Genomic DNA, 17777 nt, shown 5'->3' with positions numbered 1-17777 from the left:
GCTGAGGCAAGAGAATCTTGAACCTGGGAGGTGGAGGTTGCAGTGGGCTGAGATCATGCCACTGGACTCCAGCCTGGGTGACAGAACAAGACTCCATCTCAATAAAATAAAATAAAATAAAATAAAATAAAATAAAATAAAAATAAAGAAAGAAAACGAAAGACCAATACATACCCCCATGAACATAGATGCAAAAATCCTCTAAAAATATTAGCAAAGGAAATCTAGCAATGCATAAAAAGAATTATACACGATGGCCAAGTGGGATTTGTCCCGGGTATGCAAGGCTAGTTCAACATATGAAAATCAATTAATGTGATACATCCTATCAACAGGCTAAAAAAGAAAAATCACATGATCATATAAATAGATGTATGAAAACCATCTGACAAAATCAACACCTATTCATCATAAAAAGCCTCAGCATACGAGGAATAAAGGGGAACTTCCTCAGTTTGATAGTATCTATGAAAATCCTATAGCCAACATCTTACTTATCATGAAAAGCTTCAAGCTTTCCTGCTAAGATTAGAAACAAAGCAAGATTACACAATAAGACAAGAAAAAGAAATGATAAGTATAGAAACTGGAGAAGAAAAAATAAAATTGTTTACAGATCGCATGACTGTCTATGCAGAAGATCTAAAACTTGGAACTAATAAGTGATTATAGAAAGGTTCCAGGATACAAGGTTAATATACATAAGTCAATAGTTTTCATATATACCAGCAAGGTGAATACTGCTAATGTAAATATTTCCATTTACCTTAGCAACCTCCAAAATGAACTACTTAGGTACAAACCTAACAAAATATGTACAAAATCTAAATGAGGAAAACTACAAAACTCTAATGAAACACATAAGGAAGAACTAAATAAAGAGATATTCCATTAATTCCAAGTTCTCTAAGGATAAAAAAATAAAAATAAAAATAAAGAGATAGTTCATCTTCATGGATAGGAAGGCCCAATATTGTCAATATGTCAGTTCTTCCCAACTTTATAGATTCAATATAATCCCAATCAAATCCCAGCAAGTTATTTCCTGGACATTGAAAAACTGATCCTAAAGTTTATATGGAGAGGCAAAAGATTCAAGATAGACACCATTAAAGTAGAAGAACAAACTTGGACAACTGACACGATCTGGCTTGAATGCTTACAATAAAGCCACAGTAATCAAGACAGTGGAGTACCGTCAAAAATACAAATAGACCAAAGAGCCTAGAAATAGACCCACATAACTATAGTCAACAAATCTGTGACAAAGGAGCAAGGGCAATACAACAGAGCAAAGATGATCTTTTCCATAAATGGTGCTGTAACAACTGTACATTCATATATGCAAACAAATGAATGAAAATATGGACCTGATACCCTTCACAAAAATAAAACTCAAAATGGGTCATAGAACTAAATGTAAAAACAGAAAACTATAAAAATCCTAGGAGATAACAGAGAAAAAAAATTAGGTGAACTTGGTATAATGAAGCCTTTTTAGACACAAAACCACCAAGGTATGATCCATGAAAGAAATATTAATAAGCTAGGCTTCATTAAAATCAAAAACTTCTCTGTGAAAGACAATGTCAAAATAATGAGAAGATAAGCTACAGATGGGGAAAAAAAATACTGACAAAAGTACATCTGATGGGCCAGGCACAATGGCTCACGCCTGTAATCCCAGCACTGGGAGGCCAAGGCAGGCGGATCACAAGATCAGGAGTTCCAGACCAGCTGGCCAACATGGTGAAATCCCGTCTCTACTAAAAATACAAAAAAATTAGCCGGACCTACTGGTGTGCACCTGTAATCCCAACTACTCGGGAGGCTAAGGCAGGAGAATTGCTTGAACCCAGGAGGCAGAGGTTGCAGTGAGCTGAGATTGTGCCACTATACTCCAGCCTGGGTAACAGAGCAAGACTCTGTCTCAAAAAAAAAAACGGTGGGGAGGGGGGCCAGGCACAGTGGCTCACGCCTGTAATCCCAGCACTTTGGGAGGCCGAGGCGGGTGGATCACGAGGTCAAGAGATCGAGACCATCCTGGTCAACATTGTGAAACCCCGTCTCTACTAAAAATACAAAAAATTAGCTGGGCATGGTGGCGCGTGCCTGTAATCCCAGCTACTCAGGAGGCTGAGGCAGGAGAATTGCCTGAACCCAGGAGGCGGAGGTTGCGGTGAGCCGAGATCGCGCCATTGCACTCCAGCCTGGGTAACAAGAGCGAAACTCCGTCTCAAAAAAAAAAAGATGGGGGAACCGTGGCTTAGGTGCAGACATGGCCAAGTCCAAGAACCACACCACACACAACCAGTCCCAAAAATGGCACAGAAATGGTATCAAGAAACCCCAATCACAAAGATACGAATCTCTTAAGCGGGTGGACCCCAAGTTCCTGAGGAACATGCGCTTTGCCAAGAAGCACAACAAGAAGGGCCTAAAGAAGATGCCGGCCAACAATGCCAAGGCCATGAGTGCACGTGCCGAGGCCATCAAAGCCCTCGTAAAGCCCAAGGAGGTTAAGCCCAAGATCCCAAAGGGTGTCAGCCGCAAGCTCGATCGACCTGCCTACATTGCCCACCCCAAGCTTGGGAAGCGTGCTTGTGCCCGCATTGCCAAGGGGCTCAGGTTCTGCCGGCCAAAGGTCAAGGCCAAGGCCAAGGATCAAACCAAGGCCCAGGCTACAGCTCCAGCTTCAGTTCCAGTTCAGGCTCCCAAAGGTGCCCAGGCCCCTACAAAGGCTTCAGAGTAGATATCTCTGTCTGCCAACATGAGGACAGAAGGACTGGTGCGACCCCCCGGGGCTGCCATCTGCATGGGGCTGGGGTCCTCCTGTGCTATTTGTACAAATAAACCTGAGGCAGGAAAAAAAAAAAAAAAAAAAAAAGGTGTTCACATTATATGTAATCAGAGAAAAGCAAATTAAAACAACAAGATCCCACTACACACTATTAGAATGGCCAAAATGCAAAACACTGATAACACTAAATGCTAGGAGAATGTGGAAGAACAGGAATTCTCATTCGTTTCTAGTGGGAATGCAAACATGGTACAGTCACTTGGGAAGACAGTTTGGCAACTTCTCACAAATCTAAAACATACTCTTACCATATGATCCAGCAATCAGGCTCCTTGGTACTTACTCAAATAAATGGAAAATATATGTCCACACAAACAGACATTTACAGCAGCTTTATTAATAACTCCCAAAATTTTGAAACAACCAAGATGTCCTTTGATAGGTGAGTGGATAAACTGGTACATCCAGACAATGGAGTAGTATTCAGTGATAAACAGAAATCAGCAACCAAGCCATCAAAAGAACGCAGCAGAAACTTAGTATTACTTAGTGATGCTTACTACTAAGTGAAAGAACCTCATCTCAAAGGGCTACATACTATATGATTCCAACTACATGACATTCTGTAAACGGTAAAACTACAAAGATGGCAAAAAGATTAGTGGTAATCCAGGGATGGGGTAGGGAGGGATGAACAGGCAGAACACAGATTTTTAGGGCAGTGAAACTATTCTGTATGATACTACGATGGTAAATAAGTACTACACATTTGTCAAAATCCCACAAAATGTACAAGAGTGAACACTACTTAACTGCAAACTATGGATTTTGGGTGACGATGTACCACACCCCAAATCCATAGTTTGCATTAAGTAGGGTTCACTCTTGATACAACATACCACTGTGGTGCAGGATATGGATAGTGCGGCATATCATGGTGGAAGGGGCAGGGCGGGAGTGTATGGGAAATTCTGTACTTTCCACTCAAGTTTTGCTGCAGACCTAAAACTGCTCTGAAAAATAAAGTTTATTAATTTTTTCTTTTTCTTTTCTTTTTTTTTTTTTTTTTTAAGACAGAGTCTCGCTCTGTTGCCCAGGCTGGAGTGCAGTGGCGATCTCGTCTCACTGCAATCTCCGCCTCCCGGGTTCAAGCTGTTCTCCTGCCTCAGCCTCCTGAGTAGCTGGGACTATAGGTGCATGTCACCACGCCCAGCTGATTTTTTATATTTTGAGTAGAGATGAGGTTTCACCATGTTAGCCAGGATGGTCTCAAACTCCTGACCTCAAGTGATCCAATCGAAAGCAATGGGATTACAGGCGTGAGCCACCATACCCAGCCCTAATTTTTTAAAAAGTCAAGTGACTCTGGACTCCACAAGAAACCTGAAGCACAGGGTAAGAGATGAGGGTGGTGCAAGAATGGCAGTTAGTGTTTAAAGAGTTTAGATGGAAACAAAAGTAAATATTACATGAAGAAATGCACAGAACCAGAAAGAGAATACTACCTAATTTTGAAACCTTCACAGCTTACATATTAGAAGTTTTATATCATTATTTTTACCAGACAGATATATTCTTGTAAATAATTAGGTTCTACAAGAGTCTTATAACCAAAGGACAAGAGTATGTCATCTGGAAATACTGCCAGAATGTTTCAGCAGGGTACTCCCCAGCACCCTTCTCTCTCCTGGACGGCAACCACTATTTGTCTTTAAAACTGTACCAGGATATGTGTTTGGGGTATGCCTCTTTCTTTCTCATCCTGTGAATTTTTTCCTCATTTAATTATGAACTACTATACTCTTTTTTTTTTTTGAGACGGAGTTTCGCTCTTGTTACTCAGGCTGGAGTGCAATGGCGCGATCTCGGCCCACCACAACCTCCGCCTCCTGGGTTCAGGCAATTCTCCTGCCTCAGCCTCCTGAGTAGCTGGGATTACAGGCGTGCACCACTATGCCCAGCTAATTTTTGTATTTTTAGTAGCGACGGGGTTTCACCATGTTGACCAGGATGGTCTCGATCTCCTGACCTCGTGATCCACCTGCCTCGGCCTCCCAAAATGCCGGGATTATAGGCATGAGCCACTGCACCTGGCCGAGATCTTTTTAAAATACAGGCATTTCCCTCTATAAATTTCTCTCTAAGTACTGCTTTAACTATATTCCATAAGTTTTAGTATATTGTATCTTCATTTTCATTCCTCTCAAAGTATTTCATAATTTCCCTTGTGTTTTTTCTTCTACCTAATGGTTATAAGGAATCTATTCTCATGTAATTATTGATGTAAGCTGCTGGTACTGACACTGAGAAAGTTGGAACTTCTCTACTGAACAGTATCTAAAGCTTCCTTTGATCAATACTCACCATAATGATTTTAGTATTCTGAATGGGCTAAAACTTACAATGTGAAAAACATTGTCCTAAAATAATCTCAACATGGGGCACAGCAGAAGTGAGGAAAGACTAATGGGAAACCATATAAGTAAAAGTGGTCCTACAGAATGGAAGAGGAAATCTTATATAACAATGCAAACTTAGATTTCCCCAGCGACCACACAGGAAATATAGCCAAGTAGAACTAGCAACGGTCTCCTCTCAGGTAATATAGAGAGGGCACGGTCCACCTTAAGACATTCACATTCATTAAATAAATAAATGTATATATTAAAAACACAAAAAGCCTGGCCAGACAAGGAAAGATACTCTGCTGGCTGTATTTAGCTCATGGGTAGCCAGTTTGGAACTGATATAAGTCCTGCAGGTTGAATCTGATCAACTCTGCATAAACTTCAAAGGACTCATCAGCACGAGAGACCATGTATGGGATGCCACTACCAAAAACATTCAAACTGCAAACAGGAAAATCATCCAATTGCCACTGCTGCTCTCACTCCACCAGCTAAAAATGCTTTGAGCCCAATGTTAAAAAGTCTTGACTGCCCTATGGAATCAAGAACTGGTTTTACAGTCTGCTCCAAGCATTAACCTTTATTTTCTTTTTGTATCCTCATTCTAGTCTATGTTCTTTTTTCCCTTTGCAGATCTCTTACCTCTTAATTTCTAATCTAAGACTTCTACTACAGCAATCAACCCAGCTCCTTGTTTGTGAAACTTCTTGGGAAGTTTCAAATGGAGGGTATGTGGGGACTGACCAGAATGGTATAAATAATACTTCAAAAATGAACACATCTTAGTTGTAAACCAAATATAAATTCCTAAGCCCCTGAACAGACTAAATGGACCCTCTCTTGTGGATCCCAGAGAAACCTGTTAACAGAATCACAGCAAATGCAGAAAGACATCTTATCTGAACTTCCCTTATCTGACCAGAGCAGAACTTTACCACAGTCAGCTGCCACAAACCTCCTGCTCTGGGAAGATCTCCAGTCAGGTTGGTGATTGACCTTGGGAACCAAAGTATTAAAGAAAAAAATGTAAAAAAGCCTCCTCAGAGGCTTCCATCCTACGAATCCAACACACACACCCACACACGCCCTTATTAATCTGGTATATAAACCTTCACCTCTTCTTTGGAGAGCTACCCATCTCTTAGAGTAGTGCCATATGCATAATAAACATTTCTTCTGTTAATCTGCCTATTGTCATTTAAGTCACAGGCCCCCTAACAATTTGGATCTAAGTCTGTGGAAGAAAGGTTTTCTTCTTCTCAACAGTAACATCATTGGGTCTGGTTGTCTTTCTTCTCCAATATGATGGATTCCTGTCACCAAAGACTTTGTCTTTCCTCTTTGTCTCCAAGGCACTTAACTCAATGCCAGGCTCATAGTTTGTGCTTGATGAACCCATAATCAAAGAATTACTGTCCCATGATCCTTAGCGCAAAAAATGATCAGAACCACCACCATCTTCTCTGGGCTTCCACTGTACTTAGAGTTTCACACCTCTTTCTATTTCACAGTGTGTCTTGTCCCCACTGAAATAATTGCACTGGAAGTCACTTTGGTTGATAGTCACTTGGCTGTGTATTGCAATCTCCTGTAACATTTACAAAATACTGATGCTTGGGACTTGCCCTGGAAATTCTAATTTTATTGGCCTCAAGTTGACCCTGGCCCTTAAGCTCTAGACTAGGACTTTCATTATCATTAAAAAAAAACTGGCTGGTCTCACAAAAAAAAAAAAAAAAAAAACTACACACTATATCTAATACGGTGCTAGACACACAGTAAGCAATCACATTTGTTTATTTTTTAATTTATTTTTGAGACAGAGTCTCACTCTGTCACCCAGGCTGGAGTGCAGTGCTGAGATCTCGGCTCACTGTGACCTCCGCCACCTGGGTTCAAGTGATTCTCCTGCCTCAGCCTCCCAAGTAGCTAGGACTACAGGTGCACGCCCAGCTAATTTTTGTCTTTTTTTGCTTTTGTTTTTGTTTTTTGAGACAGAACTGCTGACTTCAGGTGATCTACCGCTTCAGCTGCCCAAAGTGCTGGGATTACTGGTATAAGCCACCACACCTGATGCAACCACATTTGTTTATTAAGGTGATAAGCTAAAATGAAGGGACTGCTAATTAAGTACTACCTGTATCTCTCAAACTCAGAACAGTGTTCTTGAAAAGGGTATTTATTTATTGTACATATCTAAAAAAAATATTTCTCAAAATTAAAATTAATTCTAATTAAAATACATAGATGCCAGGCATGGTAGCTCATGCCTATTTAATCCCAGCACTTTGAGAGGCCAAAGCAGGAGAATTGAGGACAGGAGTTCAGGACCAGCCTGGGCAACATAGTCAGACCAGGTCTCTTAATTAAAAAAAAATTAGTCGCACTTGCACCCAGGTGAATAAACACCCATGTTGCTCACACAAAGCCTGTTTGGGGATTTCTTCATTCAAAGTGCACATTTTAATGCGTTTTAACATTTGGTGCCGAAACCCGGGTCGGGGGAACTCCTATGGGAGACCAAACCCCTGCCCCTGTTTTTGTGCTCCCTCCATGAAGAACTCTACCTACCGACCTGGGGTCATCAGACCAGCCCACAGACGCACACCACCGGCTATTTTGCTTCAAAAGGCCAAGAAAATGTTGGGCATCAATAAGAAAGGTATTCAAAACAAGTGAGACATAGGGTTTCACCATGTCTCCCAGGCTGGTGTCAAATTCCTGGACTCAAGCAATCCACCTGGCTCGGCTTCCCAAAGCACTAAGATTATAGTTGTGAGCCACCGTACATTCTCAAGTCTTTTCTTACACAATGGAAAAGTCCTGAAACTAAAGCCTTTAAGGCTTAACAATAGTAGCACTATTAAACAATTTTAGAAGATCTCTTTGACAAAGGCAAGAGAAATATACATTCTTGTGTCTCTATCTTTCTATGTATGTATTACAGATATGATCAGATAACATTTTAAAAATGATAGAAACAAAAACGTCTATGCTTGAAGGTGTAGATTTTGGTATCTGGAAAATTAATTCAAGTGAAAAGCTGAAGATGCTAGTATTAGGACTATGGTACTAATATACAAGTAGATAAAAGGAATCAAATATTTCAATAAATACTAGAAAAATTTGAAATTAATATCCCAAGCTCAGAAAATATTGTTTGTAAACAGAGTAAATAATACCATTTGAATTAGAAGAAAAAAAAAAATTAGTCAGATGTAGTGGTGCACATGCATAGTCCCAGCTACTCTGAAGACTAAGGCTGTAGTGAGCTATGATCACATCACTACACTCCAGCCTGGGTGACAGTGCGAGATCCTGTCTCTTTTTGTTAAATAAATAAATAAATATAAAACAGAGCCTTCAAAATTGGTGATTTTAAATTAGCAGCTCTATCACCGCTATAGTTCTGTCATTAATTATGGAGGACACCTACAAAGAATCTGTAAATAAAAATTAGCCAGTTTAAAAATTGAATCTCTCACTAAGTAATACCAAAATAATAGCTAAAATAAATCAGAAATCTCATATAATGCTTTTTCCAAATTCTAGAGCTGAGGGCAAGCCTTCGGTGTTTTTTTTTTTTTTTCCTGGCAAACATGCCATTTTTAATGTACCTTTAAAATTAATTCCCAAAGTATTAACAAGTATCTATAAATGAAAGTAAGTAACTCAAACAAAAAAATTTAAAGAATAAACAAATTTATAAGCAGAATATGTAAATATTTAAGCAGAATATACATTACCCTCTATTCCAGAAGACAGCCCTCTCAAAACATGTTTGAGAATATGGCTTTTTATCCACCACTCGAGGGTACAGATAAAGGCCCCAGAGGGAAAAACACGGCCAAACCTAAGCCTGACCCATCCGTATTCTGTACAGGCTGGCTGCTGCTGGGTCCACTTTAGAGCAGGACTGAGAATGTTAGTTTCTTACCCCAGCAGGCAGACCCCACGCTCTTATGGGAGACTGAGTGTGATCCTTCCAACTCGGACTCGCTGTGATCTGTCCAGGAAACAAGCAAATGCCTGAGGTGTAGAGAAATCAAATTTGTCCTGGGCCTAGAGACCACAGCCAGCCTGGGTCAATGGCTGTCTGCAAACCTTGGGATGCACTGCTCACTTCACCTTCCTGGTCTTTCCTTCTGTCTCTGAAAAACCAAACTCAACTCAGACCATGGTTTCTGCTCATCAAAGAATGACTGCTCCGTGATCACTAAGTGCTACCACCTGCACTTCAGTGTCACAAGGTCCTCCCCTACTGACATTTGGAACAGGCTGGTCTGGATACTGAGGATGGTGGACTCTCCTTTGCAATAATCTTTGTATAAACCCGACGGGAATGGGAATCTGGAGACAAAGGAAGCCATCCTGGAGTGGCAAAACAAAGCCTTTAATCTTTAAGGACAAGGAGGTTCTTCTTTCAAGACCTAAACCAAATTCCTAAGTGAATAAACAAATGGGTAGTAATTTCTAGCCTCAATAAATCACTAAGTTGAATGTAGCAGTAGATCATATTTGGCAGTAAAGGAAAAACCAAAAACCAGAGTCAGGCCTAAAGGGCTGTTCCCACCTGTGGTGTCAGTTCACAGGTTTAGGGGCAGAAGCTGGACACAGGGTGCATGCTGTCCTGAGAGCAGGAAACAGGCAGGCATGAAGGTCTGGGGAGAACTGGGGGCAGGAAGGCAGGGAGGGGGCCGCCCTACTGACCCCAGCTCTGGTGACAGAATACGTTCTACATTTTTATGGCCCATAGTTTTTCAACATTCCGGTTTTTCAGCATCGATTGCCACTGTTTGCTATTCATGACTCATAGTCTAAAAGGTTGTACATAAGCCATATGTTACAGATGAAAAACTGAGGCTTGTGTACAAGATGCACTGTCCACTGGAACTGGACAAGGCCATCCTTCCTGATGGCCATGATGAGGACACTCTTGGTTCACCATTTACACAACCACAGGATCCCAAATGAAGGGGGAAAGACAGTGACACCAACAGAAATCTGACAAGCCAAACTATTAAGTGCAATAAAATCCTATACAAGATAGAATTGTTATAATTATTTTTTAAAAATGTTATTTTAGAAAAAAAATTAACTTGTCTGGTTTCCTTAGCTTTCGACTGTCATACCTACACCAATCACGTCTATCCCTTCTCTTATCTGACTTTGCTTTCCCTTTCCTATCTCTTTTTCTTCTCTTTCCGTGCTTTCTGAAGAGATACTCGGGTATAATTAAACCACCTTGAACAACAAACACATTATTTCCTAAGAAGTCTGAACTGTCAATGACTTTGTATTTGAATCAGGAGACAGGAAAAGTAAAGGTACAATCACCCCAGAGGGTCTCCACTCTCAAATAATGCAGCACATTCCTGCTAAGCTACAGTGGGGTGTTCTGGGCATTACTGAATTCACTGGTGCCACACGGTGAATGTGCACACCTGGAGTTTTCCATCCTGACGACCTGCAGGCGGGATGACACTTAATGCAGCCCCTCAAGACAACAAGGGCGATCCCATTCCCTACTATTGCCTGTCAAAGGAAAATACGCAGACAACAAATGAAGATTTTAAAAAACAAACCCTGTCCAAGTTTTAAGGACAATATAGAAAAAGAAAAAAGAATCTAAAAAGCTTTCTGTTGCCACTTCCCCCTTTTTGTTTTACTCTTACCATTTCCTGCTAAGAGTAAAACATTTTCTTTGAGGAAATTTAAAGGGGATTTTTTTGTTGTTGTTTTGTACTTTAATTTCCCATACTGCATTTGACGAAATATAAAGAGCATTTTTAAAGAAAAATGTTTCACTGCATGCCACCAAATAAAAGTTGTCCTTTATATTTCAGAAGGCTGACTTCCATTTGCAGTCTTTGAGCTGTGAAACTGGGCCAATAATAGGAGGCACTGATGGGCAGATACAGAGAGTCCTTCCCTGAAAGAACGAAAGCCAATCCAACAACCCAGGGAGCCCACAAGATCATCTGTATTGACGAAGCCTGTTTCTACTGATGCAGCTCCTGTGCTTGGAGGTGATGAAGAAGGGCATACCCTAAGTGTGCTATGTAGAGTCTTCCCATCAAACAGCATCTGTAAAACTGCAAGGGAAAAAACACACCCAGAGTCAGGCCTTCATGGTAGCTCCTCTAGGTCTCCGCTCTCGCATGTGAGACTGCTGAGGTTTTGCTTCCCATTGGGGCCACTGGGCTTCTTAGGTTGCCACATATCAATAAACACTCGGTGCCTGCAAGAGGCTCTTCTATTAGCCCAGCCAGGAGGATGGCCACCTGTCTGCTTCCCGAGGTGGCAGATGGCTTTCCCATGCACTGCTCCTGCACACTTTCCTGGTGGGGAGGGGTCCCTCTGTGGACATCCCTTAAATTGCATAACTCGGAGGTGTGGGCCTGCAGGGCCTCACTGAACAGCAGCTGAGCAGGGAGTGTAGCAGAGGTTCCAGTGTTCCTGCTGCCAGTTTGACAGTGATCTCCTTTTCCTACTGTCCAGGGTAACTGAACAACCTGCCCTGATTCCTCTGATAGGGAAGACAGTGCTGGGCCCTCAGTCTGAGGACATTAAAAGCCCTGCGGAGCACCAGGAGCACTGTAGCAGAGTGGCAGGTGGCAGGAGTGGTAGAAGGGTCTCCGGAGCCTCTGACTGTGATGGAATCTGCCCTAATGGGCTGCTGTGCATATGAATGAGGCAGGAAGGGAAATGCTTAGCGAGGCGTGTATCTCGAATGAGGACTGGGCAGTGAGCAGCACAATGAGGCTGCACAGTGTAAGCGCCTGGCCAGGAGCTCAAGACAAGCCTGGACAGTATAACAAGACTCCGCTCTCTACAAATGAACAAAGAAAGACACAACAAACTGAACTAAATAGGTCTTCTCAGAGGTTGGGGAAATATAATTAGAAGGCCTGATATTTTCTTCCCAGACCCCAGCGACTCTGTCTGGGGTCAATGCCCCCACAATCCCGCCAAGGGCCTCTAAAATTGATCCAGGACCCTGTGCCCCATGCTGCTGCCCCCTCTGTAGCGCTTGCTCACCCAGTCCCTGACTCTCTAACGCCTTTCAGTCACTCGCAGGGGCCCCAAATCTTCTGCCTCCTCCAGACATAAGCTTCACTGCTATTCTCCAAAGTCACCTGGCCACCCAGCCTAATCAGGCTCTCTCACCATGTCTGTCAGACTCCTCTTTTCCCGTCAGTCTGCAACAAAACATTTATCTCTACCATCATGGACAGAATCTCTCCCCACAAATAAGTACCACAGCTCTTGCTGATGCTCTATAACCAGTGCCCAGAACTTGGATGCTCAAGAAGTACTGGTAGCTCATGAATGAAGTCTGCAGTTTCTATCACGAACCACTTTCTCATTAGGTAGAAAAACTAGTTTTGTAGGATAACACGAGTTTCTTAAATGCAACTTGGACCATTCAAAATATGTTCAAGGGAAAGTAAGAATTTATTTTAAAAATTTCAAGAGTCAAGTGATAGAAATATTATGCAACATACATATGAAAGGCAAACATCACACAAATTTCATTCTCATGCATCAACTTACAGACATCAATAATAATATCACCCAATGGCCAGGTGCAGTGGCTCACACCTGTAATCCCAACACTTTGGGAGAACAAGGCAGCAGGATCACTTGAGCACAGGAGTTCGAGACCAGCCTGGACAACACAGCAAAACCCTGCCTCTACAAAAAATACAAAAATTAGCTGGATGCCGTGACACATGCCTGTAGTTCCAGTTACTCGGGAAGCTGAGGACTGCAGTGAGCCAAGACCATGCCACTGCACTCCAGCCTGGGTGACAGAGTGAGACCCTGTCTCAAAAATAGTAGTAATAATAATAATAATATCATCTCATGAAGGCAGGAGTGGGGGAAATGGGCACTGAAACGCTCTTGGGTAGGAGGGCAAAACTTCCTAATCTTATTGGAAGTCACCTTGGCAACAGTTTCAAAATTTTAAATATTCATACTCTCTGACCCATTAAATCTCAAATTATCCTAAATAACTGGGCACTTTTAACAAAGGAACAAAAGTTAGACATAAGAAAGTTGCTAATAACAGCAAGCAGCACTGGGAAGAAGCCAATTGTCCATCAATAGGAAGCTGATTAAATACAATAAGCCCATTTAGTACAAGGATGCTGGGTGCACATCACATAGGATCTTTACTGGCAAAGTGAATAACTATTCTTCTAAAATTTCCCTTAAGTCATGATATGCTGCAGGGAGGAGTTTCTTCCTGCTACCATTCCACCAACTGCTGGTCTATACTCAAGGGCAAGAGTGAAGTTTATGAAGGCCTCCTAACATTACTGCCTGTTTTCTAACTGGTCTGCATTTTATCCCTCTTTGCTTCTGTACAAGCAGGCTAGCACCATCACCTGCACACCTCAGTATGTATCAAAACACAGTGAGTACCAGGAAGAGGCAACAAAGGTGCAAACTCCATATCCATAGGCCTTGGGATAGGAGCAGGCAGGAGACCTGTGCAGAGTGCATAGCGTGGCAGTCCAGGCTCATGTGGAATTGGTCCCCTTGTTCACACCAGGCACCCCCGCAGAACACCCTTCAGGGTCAGAGAGACAGTACTGTGCCACACCAGTTCCAAGGGAGGTCTGAAACAATGGGATAAGCAGGTGCTACGTAGTCATTCAAAGCAATGCCCTCTCTATGTGAAGACCTGGATGAAAATCCAGAATATAGTGGTTTTACAGCTTATAAAATAGTATGTAAAAATACAAAATATACAGGTGTATACACAGTGTGAAAAGTTATAACCAAAACCTTAACAACAGTTACTGTTAATCTGGAATTATTTTAGCATATATGAGATGACAAAACTATTTTTACCCAAACAACTACACAATTACCCTAGCATGTATTAATGATGCTTCCTTTGTAAAAAAACAAAAAAAAATTGCATATAACATTTCTATTTCACTGCTTCTTCTATGCATTTTTAAAAATCAGAATAACATGCTGTTCTAATCATTGTGGTTAATGACAAAATATCTCATATTATCCTCTAACTGACATATAACTTTTTTGGGGGGGGAAGAGGAGTTAGAGTTTCACTCTGTCATCCAGACTGGAGTACAGTGGCGTGATCTCAGCTAACTGCAACCTCCATCTCCCAGGTTCAAGCGATTCTCATGCCACAGCCTTCCAAGTAGCTGGGAACTACAGGTGTGCACCACCATGCCTGGTAAGTTTTTTTATTTTTAGTACAGACAGGGTTTCACCATGTTGTCTAGACTGGTCTCAAACTCCTGGCCTCAAGCGATCCTCTTAGCCTCCCAAAAGTGCTGGGATTATAGGCGTGAGCCACTGTGCCCAGACAAGAACTTTTTCTATTAAGGATACTAAATCTTTGTCTGAAACTTTATAAATGTACTTTAAAAATATTTTCCTCTATCATTTGTCTCTATTTTGTTTAGGATTTAAAATTAAGGAACATTTTAAATTTTTATGTATTTTTACTCTATTCATCTTTTTCTTTATGGTTTCTGGATGTTCTCCTCTGTCCTTGAGACTGGGTAAGTATTCTTCTTTTTCTTTCAGGGATTTATACTTTATTTTCAGTCTCTCTGGAATTTATTTTGGTATACAGTGGGATGTAGGTTTCTAAATTTCTATATCTCTAAATAGTTACCCAAGCAATTCTTTGTCTCCCAGGCTGGAGTGCAGTGACACGATCTTGGCTCACTGCAAACTCCGCCTCCCGGGCTCAAGCGATTCTCCTGCCTCAGCCTCCCGAGCAGATGGGATTACAAGTGCGTGCCACCATGCCCGGCTAGTTTTTGTATTTTCAGTAAAGACGGGGTTTCACCATATTGACCAGGCTGGTCTTGAACTCCTGACCTTGTGATCTGCCCGCCTCAGCCTCCCAAAGTCCTGGGATTACAGTTATGAGCCACTGGCCCAGCCACACATGTTACATTTTTATGTTTGAGGCTAAAGATGGTAGATGTAACTGTTTCACATCTTAAAACTCCACTAAAATGACAGTAAAATTTTAGAAGGACATAATTGCACAGTGGTCAAGAATGAGAGGAGAGACCATGTTAGAAGCTGGAAAACAGAAGGCCAGAAATTAAGGTGACAGGTCCAGAAAAGTCTGAAACCAGTACGGGGGAAGACAAGGCACATGAACCAACAGCACCAGGTACCTGTGGCGGGAGACCAGGTGGAGGTCAGAATCAGAAAGAAAACTGGAAAAACCCCGCTGGGCTTCTATCTTGCTGAACAGAGTGGGGCCACTGCCCCAATCCATCAAGAGACTGAAGATTTATTCTCTGCAGAGGGTAAACCATAGAAGGATTGGACTACAAAAGGCTAGATACACTAAAGCAGAAGTATGTTAAAGTTTAGAAAGCAGTGTGGAGAACCCCCAACCATCTTCTACAGCTCTCAGAGAGCTGGAAGCTAGAGGCAGGCCAAGGTGAGCTTAGCAGCAAAAGATACAGGGCCCACTGCCCTGCAACCCCACACTATGTGGCTGTTAAACCTCTAGTCCTTGGTCCACACTGAAGCTTCCCACAGAATCCCCGTGTTCCCAGACTCACTCACACCCATGCACTCTGACTTCCCTAGATGGGAAGCTGAGGCTGAACGACCCCAGGCAGAACTGCGTGAAGTCTATTTGAAAAAGGAACAATACCTTTTCAATGTTGTATGTTCTCATGTAATAACAAACTATCTTTCCACTTAAATATCATTTTATGTCTCTTAGTAAAGTTTAATGATTTTTCTCAACAAATGTTCTATACTTTTGTTGTTTTTTGAGAGTCTCACTCCCTCACCCAGGCTGGAGTGCAGTGGTGCAATCTCAGCTCACTGGGATTACAGGAATGCGCCACCTCACCCAGCTGACATTCTACATGTTTCCTTTTTTTTCTTTTACCTGCTTCCCTCCAACTTCATTCTACATATTTCTAATGCAATTCTTAAATTTGTATTTTGTTGTTGCTGTTGCTACTGTGAAGTAAGAGTTTATCCTGTTTCATTTTTCTAGCCAGTTGGTTATTGGTATTATAAGAAAGCTATCAATTGGTCTATTTATTTTGCATTTGAAAATCTTACGCCCAGGAGCAGCGGCTCACATCTGTAATCCCAGCACCTTGGGTGGCTGAGGTGTGTGGATCACCCAAGGTCAGGAGTTCGAGACCAGCCTGGCCAACATGGTAAAAACTCATCTCTACTAAAAATACAAAAAAAGAATTAGCCAGGAGTGGTGGCACATGCCTGTAATCCCAGCTACTCCAGAGGCTAAGGCAGGAGAATTGCTTGAATCTGGGAGGTGGAAGCTGCGGTGAGCCAAGATCACCCCATTGCACTGCAGCCTGGGGAACAGAGTGAGACTTCGTCTCAAAAAAAAGAAAGAAAGAAAAGAAAAAATCTTACCGAACTCCATGAGTTTTGAGAATTTTTAGTTGATTTTTATTGGAGCTTTCCAAGTAGAAAGTCACTGTAAGCAATGGCAATTTTGACTCCTCCTAGTGCTCGCTTCGGCAGCACAGATACTAAAATTGGAATGATACAGGGAAGATTAGCAGGGCTCCTGCACAAGAATGACATGCAAATTTGTGAAGCGTTCCATATTTTTAAAAAATAATTTTTTTAATTAAAAAGAAAAAGAAGGGGCCGGGCGCGGTGGCTCACGCCTGTAATCCCAGCACTTTGGGAGGCCGAGGCGGGTGGATCACGAGGTCAAGAGATCGAGACCATCCTAGTCAACATGGTGAAACCCCGTCTCTACTAAAAATACAAAAAAATTAGCTGGGCACGGTGGCGCGTGCCTGTAATCCCAGCTACTCAGGAGGCTGAGGCAGGAGAATTGCCTGAACCCAGGAGGCGGAGGTTGCGGTGAGCCGAGATCGCGCCATTGCACTCCAGCCTGGGTAACAAGAGCGAAACTCCGTCTCGAGAAAAAAAGAAGGAAAAAAAAAAAAAGAAAAAGAAATTTTATATAAAAAAATTTTGACTCCTCCTTTTTGTATGATTATCTTAACTATTTCTCATCTCATAATGTCTAGAATATTCAGAGTATTTTATAGTAGATGTGAGAACATATATAAAGTCCTGTTTCTTTATTTGAATTTCCATTCACTTAACAAATATTTATCAAATATTCACTAGGTGCCAGGCAGTAAATAAAATGACTGACATTTTACTTTTCATTATAATAATGGCTGGTGAGATGGAAGTCTTTAATCAAGATTTAATTTTAAGGCCGGCGCGGTGGCTCATGCCTGTAATCTCAGCACTTTGGGAGGCTGAAGCAGGTGGATTATCTGATGTCAAGAGTTAGAGACCAGCCTGACCAAGATAGTGAAACCCTGTCTCCACTAAAATACAAAATTAGCTGGGCGTGGTGGCGCATGCCTGTAATCCCAGATACTTGGGAGGCTGAGGTAGCAGAATCACTTGAACCCAGGAGGCGGAGGCTGCAATGAGTCAAGATCACACCATTGCACTCCAGCCTGGGCAACAAGGGCAAAACTCCGTCTAAAAAAAAAATTAATTTAAAATGCAATAGGTGGCCAATTTGTCAA

At 41.9% G+C, this 17777-nt stretch overlaps 2 protein-coding genes and 1 non-coding gene across 6 annotated transcripts in view; 2 read left to right on the top strand and 1 right to left on the bottom strand.

The window, feature by feature from the left end:
* Positions 1 to 17777, bottom strand: part of ABHD12 (abhydrolase domain containing 12, lysophospholipase) — an 85100-nt gene that overhangs the window by 40264 nt on the left and 27059 nt on the right. The window lies entirely within an intron of this gene.
* LOC110567258 (large ribosomal subunit protein eL29-like) lies at positions 2279 to 2752 on the top strand. Its single transcript, XM_064375284.1, has one exon. It carries the CDS (start codon positions 2279 to 2281, stop codon positions 2750 to 2752), a length of 474 nt encoding a protein of 157 aa, XP_064231354.1.
* On the top strand, positions 16722 to 16828 carry LOC135276260 (U6 spliceosomal RNA). The gene has a single exon (XR_010343835.1). It is a non-coding gene; the product is annotated as a U6 spliceosomal RNA (small nuclear RNA).

The sequence above is a fragment of the Aotus nancymaae genome, unplaced genomic scaffold, assembly GCF_030222135.1.
Source record: "Aotus nancymaae isolate 86718 unplaced genomic scaffold, 86718_ANA_hifiasm-v0.15.2.pri h1tg000001l, whole genome shotgun sequence".
Lineage (NCBI taxonomy): Eukaryota > Metazoa > Chordata > Mammalia > Primates > Aotidae > Aotus > Aotus nancymaae.
The sequence above is the reverse complement of the archived record's forward strand: the minus strand, read 5'-3'. Positions and strand labels throughout refer to the sequence as shown.

Excerpts from the sequence above, each read along its gene's own strand:
- LOC110567258 (XM_064375284.1), top strand. The coding sequence starts at position 2,279 with ATGGCCAAGTCCAAGAACCACACCACACACAACCAGTCCCAAAAATGG.